The 12,298-nt window shown below is 53.2% G+C and overlaps 1 protein-coding gene across 2 annotated transcripts in view; it reads right to left on the bottom strand.

Annotated features, from left to right (window-relative positions):
* The window catches only part of MYOF (myoferlin), a 156,189-nt gene that overhangs the window by 67,694 nt on the left and 76,197 nt on the right, over window positions 1–12,298 (bottom strand). For both annotated transcript variants that reach the window (XM_038764076.1, XM_038764077.1), the window contains 5 exons: window positions 9,934–10,055; window positions 7,549–7,665; window positions 4,561–4,738; window positions 2,581–2,705; window positions 1,240–1,346 (listed from right to left, as the gene is read on the bottom strand). In XM_038764076.1, the coding sequence (XP_038620004.1) occupies window positions 1,240–1,346; window positions 2,581–2,705; window positions 4,561–4,738; window positions 7,549–7,665; window positions 9,934–10,055 (649 nt within the window). The remainder of the gene's footprint in view (window positions 1–1,239; window positions 1,347–2,580; window positions 2,706–4,560; window positions 4,739–7,548; window positions 7,666–9,933; window positions 10,056–12,298) is intronic.

Raw genomic sequence — 12,298 nt, 5'->3', positions numbered from 1 at the left:
CCCATAGCACATATGTATATATATATATATCTGTAATTTATTCATTCATCTATTTATTTATGCATATTAATGTTTCTTTCCCCCTCTAATAATAATAATACTGATGGGATTTATTAAGCACTTACTATGTGCAAAACACTGTTCTAATAATAATAATGATAATAATGATGGCATTTGTTAAGCTTTTACTATGTGCACAACACTGTTCTAAGCACTGGGGAGGTTACAAGGTGATCAGGTTGTCCCACGGGGGGCTCACAGTCTTAATCCCCATTTTACAGATGAGGTAACTGAGGTACAGAAAGTTAAGTGACTTGCCCAAAGTCACACAGCTGGCGATTGGTGGAGCAGGGATTTGAACCCATGACCTCTGACTCCAAAGCCCGGGCTCTTTCCACTGACCCACACGGCTTCTCCCTCTAGACTCTGAGCTCGTTGTGGACTGGGAATGTATCTGTTTGTTGTAGTATTGTACTCCCCCGAGCACTTAGTACAGTGCTTTGCACACAGTAACCGCTCAGTAAATACAATTGAATGAATGAATACAGTCCCTGTCTCATAAGGGGCTCACATTCTCATTCCCTATTTTTACAGTTGAGGGAACTGAGGCAAAGAGAAGTGGAGTGGCTTGCCCAAGGTCACACAGAAGACACGTGGTGGCGCTGGGATTAGAACTCAGGACCTTCTGAATTCCAGGCCCAGCCACTCTCCAAAATGTGGGAAATGGACTCGCTGCTCAGTTGGCGCGGAGCACCTCTCAGATGCTCCCCACTTTCGGCCTCGGCTTGGAGAACAGGCCGGCGTGGCAGTGAGCACAGAGGAGGAAAAGAGTTTGAGAAAGAAGGTTGGTGGGCTGTGGGGTCCTTCGACCTGGCCCTTTGACCAGGATGGGGGAGACAGCCCAGACACCAAAGGAGAACAGCTAAATAATAATAATAATGATGGCATTTATTAAGCGCTTACTATGTGCAAAGCACTGTTCTAAGCGCTGGGGAGGTTACAAGGTGATCAGATTGTTCCACGGGGGCTCACAGTCTTCATCCCCATTTTACAGATGAGGTAACCGAGGCCCAGAGAAGTGAAGCGACTTCCCCAAAGTCACACAGCTGACAATCGGCGGAGCCGGGATTTGAACCCACGACCTCTGACTCCTAAGCTCGGGCTCTTTCCACTGAGCCGCGCCGCCTCTCCATAAATACGATCGAATGAATGAATGATCGGGAAATCGGCCCGCCTCACCTTGTATCTTCCACGAGCTCATCAATCAGTTCCAGCCACACCTCGGCCAGGTAGGTCTCCGGAGCTTTGCTCTGGATCGCTGTCTTCAAGGCGGTGAGGTTTGTTTGCTGGGAGAGGGAGAGAGGGGCCCGTCAGCGATGGTTCCTGATGCCGATGGAGTTTAGCTCGGAAGCTCGGAGCGGGGATGGGGGGCAGAGAGAGTCCCCATCGGCCTCTTGGCCCAGGTTGGAGCCCAGACTGTCCCCCAAAACCAAGACTGTACAGTTCACTAAGCTGCCAACACTTCCTGCCACCCAGTGTGGGGCTAATGAGGATGTCCCACACTCACGAGTCCAGTCGGGCTGGGAATAGCCACCCCACGGCTGCCCTGCTGCGTTAGCGATGAGCCACACGATCCCCCAAGGCAGGGTGTGACACACCCAAGGCAGTTCCAGAAATCAAGGAACAGCGCTGCTCCACTGATGGCTGCTAAGGCTGTTGGGACGTGGGGAGCATCCTGCCAAGTTGCACTTCCCAAGTGCTCTGCACACAGTAAGCGCTCATGAATGAATGAATCCTGGCCCTTATCAGCTCTCCTCAGGCTAGAAGAAAGGAGGGGAATCGTGAGAAATGAAGGCGTACAGGAGGAAGAAAGGGGGGACACAGGAGAGTTGGGGGGCTACAAAAAGGCCGGGAGGTTTAGGAGGACTGGAAGTTAAGGGATACAGGCAGGACAGAGGGATACAGGAGGATTCGACGGAATAATAATAATAATGATGGCATTTATTAAGCGCTTACTATGTGCAAAGCACTGTTCTAAGCACTGGGGAGGCTACAAGGTGATCAGGTTGTCCCATGGGGGCTCACAGTCTTAATCCTCATTTTACAGATGAGGTAACTGAGGCACAGACTAGTGAAGTGACTTGCCCAAAGTCACACAGCTGACAGGTGGCGGAGCCAGGATTTGAACCCATGACCTCTGACTCCAAAGCCCAGGCTCTTTCCACCGAGCCACGCTGCTGAATACAAGAGTTAGAAGATAAAGGAAGATCGGAGGGATGCAGGAGGGACAGGGAGGATACGGGGTGGGAGGAAGGTTGGGGGTGACAGGAGGATTGTGAGGAGAAGGAGGATTGGGGGATAAGGTGGGGACGGGAGGAGTAAAGCCTGAACAGGAACCAGGAACGGGTGGGGTTTAGGGTGGGTTCTCTGCAGGAAATGTCATCCAAACCTTGGACAGAACCAGGACCTTAGCTGGTCCCTCCTTCCCCGCCACTAGCCGTTCTTTCCCCCTGCCCTCTCTGCTCCGTGTCCCGTTCTGCGTTGGCCAAGATGGGGTGAGAGGAGCCCGAGACGATTTACCAGGCGATCCACCATGCTGAGGATCACGTTCACTGTGTCCAGTCGGTGACCAATGTCCTCCCAGTAGGATGTCAGGGTGACTACCGGCTTCGTGCTGGCCCAGGGCAGGAAATAGTAGAAGTTCCCTGATGCAGAGAGTCACATGTTAGCCACATCTGGGGCTCCAACTTTTCCCCAGGTCCCTGCCTCATGGCTGTCTCGGAATTTGACTCAACAGTGACCGAGGCTGATTCTCCCCTGGTTTCCTGGTCTGGAGAAGTTGGTTGGGGGGAGAAGGGGGAGAAGGGTTGTCTCTGCATCACTCTCTCGCCTCCTCCTTCCCTCAGCTCCAGGGCTGGAGGCTAATGTTCCCTTCATCCAGTCCCTAACTGTGGTGTCCAAGGTTCCTGCTGGCAGCTTCCAGGCTCAGTGAGCTCCCTGGGCACATAATAATAACAATAATAATGGCATTTATTAAGCACTTACTATGTGCAAAGCACTGTTCTAAGCGCTGGGGAGGTTACAAGGTGATCAGGTTGTCCCACGGGGGGCTCACAATCTTAATCCCCATTTTACAGATGAGGTAACTGAGGCACAGAGAAGTTAAGCGACTTGCCCAAAGTCACACAGCTGACAATTGGCGGAGCTGGGATTTGAACCCATGAACTCTGACTCCAAAGCCCATGCTCTTTCCACTGAACCATGCTGCTTCCACCATGACTAGGGGACCCCTGGGCTGGGGGACATGGAATCTGGGGGGGCGTCTCAGGATTGGGGGGCCAGGAAGCTTTTCTGGAAGAGTCGGGCCCAAGTTGGTTCTCGTTCCTTGGTCCTGAAATCGTCCCAGCTTCCGGCACCTGTTCTTTTCCCAAAGCCGGGACAGGCCTAGTCCCCTCCCAGCCGGACCTGCTCCTGGCTCCGACCTACCTCTGGCATCACCCGCTCTTAATAATAATAATGATGGCATTTATTAAGCGCTTACTATGTGCAAAGCACTGTTCTAAGTGCTGGGGAGGTTACAAGGTGATCAGGTTGTCCCACAGGGGGCTCACAGTCTTAATCCCCATTTTCCAGATGAGGGAACTGAGGCCCAGAGAAGGGAAGTGATTTGCCCAAAGTCACCCAGCTGACAGTTGGCAGAGCCAGGATTTGAACCCATGACCTCTGACTCCAAAGCCCGAGCTCTTTCCACTGAGCCACACTGCTTTTCTAAGCATCCACCCTGTCCTGGCTCACCCCTGGCCTGACCCAACTCTGGCCCTGACCCATCTCAGGGCTGACCCTCCCTTATAGACACCCTCCAGCCCTGCTTGGCCCCCAGCCCCAGTTCTGTTTCACCCTGTTCCTTCCTGAGCGTGGCTGGAAGAGGTGGCCCTCGGGCCAGGAGTTTCCCAGCAGCATTTCGGAACATTGTTCTGGTAAAAAGAATCCTGTTTTCTGGATAAGGATGATGGGGCACAGATCCCGATAGCTTAGAGGTACCAATTGCTCCCCGTGTCTAGTCCACCCTACAGAGCCGAGAGCATCGAGGCCGCTCCAGAAGCCATGGATTTAATCACTGCCAGTTTTCTACCAAGCTTCCTTCTGCCCCCTCCTTCCTCCTGTGGTATTATCAGGTCCAGGAAAGGAAAGACAAGTCATTTTTCCCTCCCACTTGCATCCCCCAGGCCCCAGGCCGCAGGCCCACCCTTAGTAATAAGCATGCCTCGCCAAGCTGCGCACATCTCCGGGAAGGGTGGGGGACCAATCTTTCAGCTTCCTGAAAGGCTGGAAAATTTCTCTCAGTCTTTCTTCACGCTTCCTCCCAGACCAGGGGGCAGAGATGGGGTCCAACCTTATTATTTTGTATTTCCCCTGTGCTTGGCACGGTCAGCGCTTGGCAGGGACAGATACTGCCCCATTTACTATTATTATCATTGGGGTTGGGGGAAGGGGCCTCAGGGCTTTGGTCTAACTGGAGGGCGGGATGAGGGGGCTGCTTGTGTTGGGCAGCCAACTTACCGTCGAACACAGCCCGGCTGTATTGGGTGGTGGAGGCCAGGGGCTTACAGGTGGCGTCAAATTTGTTGCCATAATTGCCGATGCTGACCTCAAACTGCACGGCCTCCCCGATGTCCTGCAGCATGGTCGCCGAGTGGAACACGGCCGCCAGGCTGAACTTCCGGCGGCGCTGGTACTTCTGCGGACAGACAGGTTGGAACTCAGGACGAGGGCGCCCGGCCTCCAGCTAGCTGCGGCCAGTTTCCCGAAACTGTGTGTCCAGCAGGCCTGTTGTCCTGGCTGGAACCTAAAGATGAACTTGATTCTCCCCTCTTCCCTCAGCCCCCTGGGCTGCTCTTGGGCCCCAGGGTCGAGACTGGTACTTGATGAGGGGATGAAGCCCGGCCCTAGAGGAGAGGTGGCTGGGTTTAAGGGTGGGAGGCAGAGGGTAATGGCCCCTTGGGCCCAGGAGCAGGGGTTGTGGCTGTTTCAGCTTTGCAAGGAATGGCCCCGGGCTTAAAAATCAGGTGACTATATTCGGGGGTTGGAAGTGGGAATGGACAGACCCACACGCATTCATCCGAGAAGCAGCGTGGCTCAGTGGAAAGAGCCCGGGTCAGAGGTCATGGGTTCAGATCCCGGCTCTGCCACTTGTCAGCTGTGGGACTTGGGGCAAGTCACTTCCCTCCTCTGGGCCTCAGTTCCCTCATCTGGAAAATGGAGATTAAGACTGTGGGACAACCTGATCACCTTGTATCCCCCCAGCGCTTAGAACAGTGCTTTGCACATAGTAAGCGCTTAACAGATACCATTATTATTATTATTATTATTTTTATATGTCACACACACACAGAGACTTATACAGCATAGCCACCCCCCTCCCCATCACCTCCTGAGCCAAAGGGAAGGTCTAAGTCTCACGCTCTGTCAGAGGCCAGGTTGAGAATTAGTGAAGCCCAGTGGTAGCCACTGCTGGCCCAGACCAGGCCATGGAGGTGGCCAACTAGTCAGCCATGCCAGAGCTGGCCCTTCTGGCTCAGGAATGGCTGGTTTCCAGCAGAGCTGGGCACCCCACTGACAGCCGTCGGCAGGCAATTTGGCTATGGTAGCAACATCACAGCAATGCCCGACTGAGGGGGCTCTCCTCAGTACAGAGGCCAAAGTTCATTCATTCCTTCAATCATATTTATTGAGCATTTACTGTGTGCAGAGGACTATACTAAGCATTTGGAAGGGTACAATACAACAATAAACACACACATTCCCTGCCCACAACGAACATACAGTCTAGAAGTAGGGAGATGGACATCAATACAAATAAATAAATTGGAGATATGTACATATGTGCTGTGGGGCTGGGAAGGGGGAAGAGCTAAGGGAGCAAGTCAAGGCAACATAGAAGGGAGTCAGAGATGAGGAAAAAAGGGGCTTAGTTTGGGAAGGCCTCTTGGAGGAGATGTGTCTTCAATAAGGCTTTGAAGGGTGGGGAGAGTAAATGTCTGCCGAATTTGAGGAGGAAGGGCATTCCAGGACAGAGGCAGGATGTGGGCTAGGGGTCAATGGAGAGACAGGCGAGACGGAGGCACAGTGAGAAGGTTAGCACTAGAGGAGCGAAGAGTTTTGGGTGGGTTGTAGAAGGAGAAAAGCATGGCGAGGTAGGAGGGGGCAAGGTGGTGCAGTGCTTTAAAGCCAATGGTGAGGAGTTTTCATTTGATGCAGGGGTGGATGGACAACCACTGGAGGTTTTTTAGCAGCTCGGTGACACGTCCTGAACGTTTTTGTAGAAAAATGATCCGGGCAACAGAGTGAAGGATGGACTGGAGTGGGGGGAGACAGGAGGCCGGGAGGTCGGCAAGTAGGCTGATGTAATAATTAAGGAGGGATAGGATGAGTGATTGGATTGAAGTGGTAGCAGTTTGGATGGAGAGGATTTTAGCTATGCTGTGCAGGTGGGACCGACGGGATTTGGTGACGAATTGAATATGTGGGTTGAATGACAGAGAGGAGTCAAGGATGTGATGGGAAAGTTAGAAGGAGGGCAGGGTTTGAGTGGGAAGATAAGGAGCTCTGTTTTGGACATGCTAAGTTTGAGGTGACAGGAGGACGTCCAAGCAGAGATGTCTTGAAGGCAGGAGGAGATGTGAGACTGGAGGGAGGAAGAGAAATCGGGGCTGGAGAAGTAGATTTGGGTATTATCCTCTTGGAGGTGGTAGTTGAAGCCTTGGGAGCAGATGAGTTCTCCAAGGGAGTGGCTATAGATGGAGAAGGGAACCCAGAACTGGACGCTGGGGGACACTCACAGTTAGGGGGTGGAAGGCAAAGGAGGACTCCACAAAAGAGACGGGGAACGAACGGCCAGAGAGATAAGAGGAGAACCAGGAGAGGACAGAGTCAGCGAAGCCAAGGTTGGAGAACGTTTCCAGGAGAAACGGGTGGGTGACAGCGTTGAAGGCAGCTGAGAGGTCGAGGAGGATTAGGATGGGGTAGAGCCCATTGGATTTGGCAAACGGAGATCACCGTCGGTCTTTGAGAGGGCGATCTCTGTGGAGGAAGGGGACAGAACCTAGATTGGAAGGGGTCGAGGAGAGAACTGGAAGAGAGGAGGAGCCCCAAAGCCAGACCGTGAGGCCATGCCAGAGGCATCTTGCTCATTCACCCCCAGCGGATGCTCTGGCCCAAAATCTATGGAGCAGGAAAAGTGGCGCAGAGGGGCTGAGGAAAGCCTCTTCTCTGAACTGGAGCCCCCTTCCCAGACTGAAGGACAGGATTGGCTGAGCAGGGCGGAGTGGGGTGAGCCTGTCAGAGTGGCAGGATCTCCAGCTGAGAACAATACCAATTTCCGATGGGTTTCCAGGCCTGAGCGGATGGCCCAGTCGGGAGAGGTCAGGAGGGGACTCGGTAGTTGGAAAGGAGGCCGTGCCCTACTGTCCCTGGATTCCCAGGGGCTAGGCCCGGGCTGAGACCCCGGGCTCCCCTCGTGTCCCGAGGGGCGAGAGCTAGGCTTCTTACCTCAACCACCAGCAAGTCGTCGCTGGGAATGGCCTCAATCCTCTTGTTTGGAGGGGTCTTCTCCAGGAGTGTGCTCAACTCCACCAGGATCCTGCCTCTGTAGGCCACGCCTTCACCCTGTGGGATCAGAGGATCAGGGATCAGTCTTCTAGACTGTGAGCCCACTGTTGGGTAGGGACTGTCTCTATATGTTGCCGACTTCCCAAGAGCTCAGTACAGTGCTCTGCACACAGTAAGCGCTCAATAAATACGATTGAATGAATGAATCAGAGCTGCAATTATCCTGCTTCCTGTAGGCTGGGTCCAGCCCGGGGGCCCTGGCCTCCAACTCCAGGGGAGCCAAGGCAGGAATCAGGGACTCCGGGGGCTAGAGGGGAGATGGGGAGGGAGCGCTCCTACCACAGGTGAGAGGATGGAGGGCAGCAGCACCATCAGGGAGGCCTGGGACCGGTTCCGGCCAAGACCATTGCGGTGGGCGTGGGCAGCGATGGAGAGGGAAGCACTGAGGCGTCCAATTCGAGGACTGAGGCGGGGTTGGGGTGAGGGGAGGAGACTGTGAGCCCGCTGCTTCTAGACTGTGAGCCCACTGTTGGGTAGGGACCGTCTCTATATGTTGCCAACTTGTACGTCCCAAGCGCTTAGTACAATGCTCTGCACACAGTACGCGCGCAATAAATTGAATGATTGATGGGGAGGAGACCCAGAGGAAGGGCAGGCACTGCATCTCTCCCTGTCGGTGTCGCTCCCACGGACAGTTGCCTCTGCAGCTCATCTTCTAGACTGTGAGCCCACTGTTGGGTAGGGACCGTCTCTATATGTTCCCAACTTGTACTTCCCAAGCGCTTAAGCGCTCAATAAATACGATTGAATGAATGAATGAATGAATCTCCTCTCTCAACAACAGCCCTTTCAACGGAAACACCAACAGTGCAGGCTTCCAGCTGTGGGAGCTGATCCCTGGTCGTTTTTCCCAGCTGCCCGGGGTGGTCTTGCTAATAATAATAATGATGGCATCTATTAAGCGCTTACTATGGGCAAAGCACTGTTCTAAGCGCTGGGGAGGTTTCAAGTTGATCAGCTTGTCCCACTTGGGGCTCACAGTCTTAATCCCCATTTTACAGATGAGGGAACTGAGGCTCAGAGAAGTTGTGACTTGCCCAAGGTCACACAGCAGACAAGTGGCGGAGCAGGGATTTGAACCCATGACCTCTGACTCCAGAGCCCGGGCTCTTTCCACTGAGCCACGCTGCTTCTCCTGCTACTCACCAGGATCTCAGCAAGACCTGAGAACTTCCAGGCAGAGCTGAAAAGACTCAAAATCGGGACTCTCCAACATGTCTGGCCTTCCCCAGCCCCATTCCCCCTGCCCACCCTCTCCGCATTTCTGGATCAGCCCCAACACAGTGACAGAGCCGGGCCTGGAGGGGAGGTATTTGCTGAGAGGGTTTAAGAGGGCATCATTTTATTAGACCTGCCCTCAAACAGTGTTTTTCTAAATGTGAAAACAGCCACTGGCACGGCAGTGCTGAATCAATCAATCAATCAATCAATCGTATTTATTGAGCGCTTACTGTGTGCAGAGCACTGTACTAAGCGCTTGGGAAGTACAAGTTGTCAACATATAGAGACAGTCCCTACCCAACAGTGGGCTCACAGTTTAAAAGGGGGAGACAGAGAACAGAGACAGAGAACAAAACCAAACATACTAACAAAATAAAATAGAATAGATGTGTACAAGTAAAATAAATAGATAAATAAATAAATAGAGTAATAAATATGTACAAACATATATACATATATACAGGTGAAGATGGGACTGCCCCGTATAAAACCAGACAAATGGCCATCCTCCTTGTCAAGAGCCTTGGGTACTGATCATGGTGAAAATGGACCTGCTGGGGGGTTTGGTGAACAGTTACTGACAGGCGTTGTGGGCCCCCAGGAGAAAATGATAATAATAATAATACTGGCATTTATTAAGCACTTACTATGTGCAAAGCACTGTTCTAAGTACTGCGGAGGTTACAAGGTGATCAGGTTGTCCCACGGGGGGCTCACAGTCTTAATCCTCATTTTACAGATGAGGCACAGAGAAGTTAAGTGACTTGCCCAAGGTCACACAGCAGACACGTGGCGGAGCTGGGATTCGAACCCATGACCTCTGACTCCCAAGCCTGTGCTTTTTCCACTGAGCCACACTGCTTTTCAGACCATTTCTCAGGGTAACTCCCCGGTCCCCCTCGTGGGCCCAGAGCGATTCATTCTCCTCCTCGTATGTCCTTGGGAAGATGGACGCTGTTGAAAACCTAACGGTCCCGTGCAAAACCAGGCCAATGGCCACAGCCCAAACTGGTCATCTCCCAGCGACATCCTGCTGCCACTCACCTTCCCGGAGTTGAGCTCATCATATGGGTCAGGGAAGCCGGTGTACTCCCGCGGACTCCCGTAAAGATTCAGGTAACAGGGCCCGAACGTGGGCACGAAGCCAACCTCCGTTTCTCCCGTTCCTGAGAAGCAAACAGCCCGTCACTACTAGGCGCCCCCAACCCCATCTCAGGCAGCGCAAGCGTGACGACACACTGGGAAGTTAGTTTCTAGCAGGCAGTTGGCGGCCTTGTGAGAGCGAGGGGAGGCCCCGATGGCGCGGAGCCCACGATATCGGGCTGAAAGACAAGGCCCACTTCGCTCCAGCTGCAGACTGAACTAGGGTCTGAGCTGGAATTCAGGAGTCCGAAAGGATGATGAACTTCCTGCCAATTCCCACCTGGCACCTTGCCATGGGAGCCTAGGGACTGTCTCTATATGTTGCCAACCTGTACTTCCCAAGCGCTTAGTACAGTGCTCTACGCACAGTAAGCGCTCAATAAATGAATGAAGAGAGGATTGCAATGAACCGAGAAGTTAATCCTTGGCATTAATCAATGTGATTTGTGTACTCTCCCTCTCTCTCTCCTCTCTTTCTCCTTCTCTCTATCTCTCTCGGTCTCTCTCTCCCTCATCCCAGTATTCCAAGGCTTATGGGAGAGAGGTAAACAACTATTGTCTTTCCTCAGCAATCTCCAGGGACAGAGACTCTACCCTCTCTCTGGGATGCCAGTTTCCACCCCATTTCAGCACTCTTGGGAGCCCAAATATTGCCCAGGCTGGCCACCACCTGGCCCCTCCTCCTGCCTCCTGCCCACAGCTTTCTTCTCATCTCTTCTGAGGGTCTTTTGGTACCTCTGGCCATCAGCTGGCCCCTCCTCTCCTATCCTGTCCACAGCTTGGCTCTTCTCCTCTTCCTTCTCCTCCCCTCTTTTCTCTCTTTTCCCCCACCCCCTCACTTCCTTTCCTCTCTTTTCCCCCACCCCCTCACTTCCTTTCCTCTCCCCTCCTCTCCCCTCCTCTCCCCTCCTCTCCCCTCCTCTCCCCTCCTCTCCCCTCCTCTCCTCTCCTCTCCTCTCCTCTCCTCTCCTCTCCTCTCCTCTCCTCTCCTCTCCTCTCCTCTCCCCTCCCCTCCCCTCCTCTCCTCTCCTCTCCCCTCCCCTCCTCTCCCCTCCTCTCCTCATCACTGAATTGCTCATCCTCCTGAATACCCTGGCTCCTATGGACTCCTCCGAAGCTCCCTGTGGGATTCCCACAGATGCAATCCAGGAGGCAGGATGGGCTCTGGGGCCTTGGCCATCCTGGAGCTGTTTCTCCACGAGGGCCCAGGATGGAAGCAACCTGGGCAGAAGTCGGGGGGCTGCAGCAGGAGCGTCCTGGATGCACGGCTCTTTGCAGTTTCCTGTTCTTTCTTCCATTTCCCCCCTGAACTCGGCCAGAGCCCAAACTGGCCCCGACAATCGTAAAACAGCCCCGTCAATCTCGGCCGGTGGTTCTCTGCTGTACTGGCTGCTGGACACCGGACCCCAAACCGATTCCGGGACCCAGAGCTGAACCAGGGACCACCCTGAGGCTCAGCCTCGAAGCATCGTCGTGCGCAAGCCAGGCCGAGCCATTTCCACTGTCCAAGCCCTTGTGGGCGGATCCCCAGGGGAAATGCAGCTTTTTCGAAGAGCCACAATGCTCTGAAAACAAGACATGTTCCCTCACATTTCCCTACAATCAGCCCCTTTGCCAATCACAGTGTTAGTGATAGTTTTTTTTAAATTAAGCGCTTACTATGTGCAAAGCACTGTTCTAAGCTCTGGGGAGGTTACAAGGTGATCAGGTTGTCCCACGTGGGGCTCACAGTCTTTATCCCCATTTTACAGATGAGGGAACTGAGGCCCAGAGAAGTGAGTGGCCACACATGGGGCTGGGTGCTTAGTACAGTGCTCTGCACACAGTAAGCGCTCAATAAATACGATTGAATGAATGAATGCTAGCATCTGCCCAAGCTCGCTTCCCCCCGGCTTTTTAGCCTATGAGTTGCATAGAACAGTGCTCAGTGCTTAGAACAGTGCTTTGCACATATTAAGCGCTTAACAAATGCCATTATTATTATTATTATACTAAGCACTGGGGTAGATACAAGATAATCAGGTTGGACACCGTCAATGTCCCACATGGAGCTCCTGGCTTTTTCATCCCCATTTTACAGATGAGGTAACTGAGGCACAGAGAAGTTAAGTGTCTTGCCCACGGTCACACAACAGATAAGTGCTGGAGCCGGGATTAGAACCCAGGACCTCTGACCCCTAGGCCCATGCTCTATCCACTAGGCAAGACTGTTTCTCCACTCTTTCTGCGCTGGAAAAGGTGGGCAGCCCAGTCCAGAGCCTTTCAG

Source organism: Tachyglossus aculeatus, chromosome 22 (genome assembly GCF_015852505.1).
Source record: "Tachyglossus aculeatus isolate mTacAcu1 chromosome 22, mTacAcu1.pri, whole genome shotgun sequence".
NCBI classification, from domain to species: domain Eukaryota; kingdom Metazoa; phylum Chordata; class Mammalia; order Monotremata; family Tachyglossidae; genus Tachyglossus; species Tachyglossus aculeatus.
The sequence above is the reverse complement of the archived record's forward strand: the minus strand, read 5'-3'. Positions and strand labels throughout refer to the sequence as shown.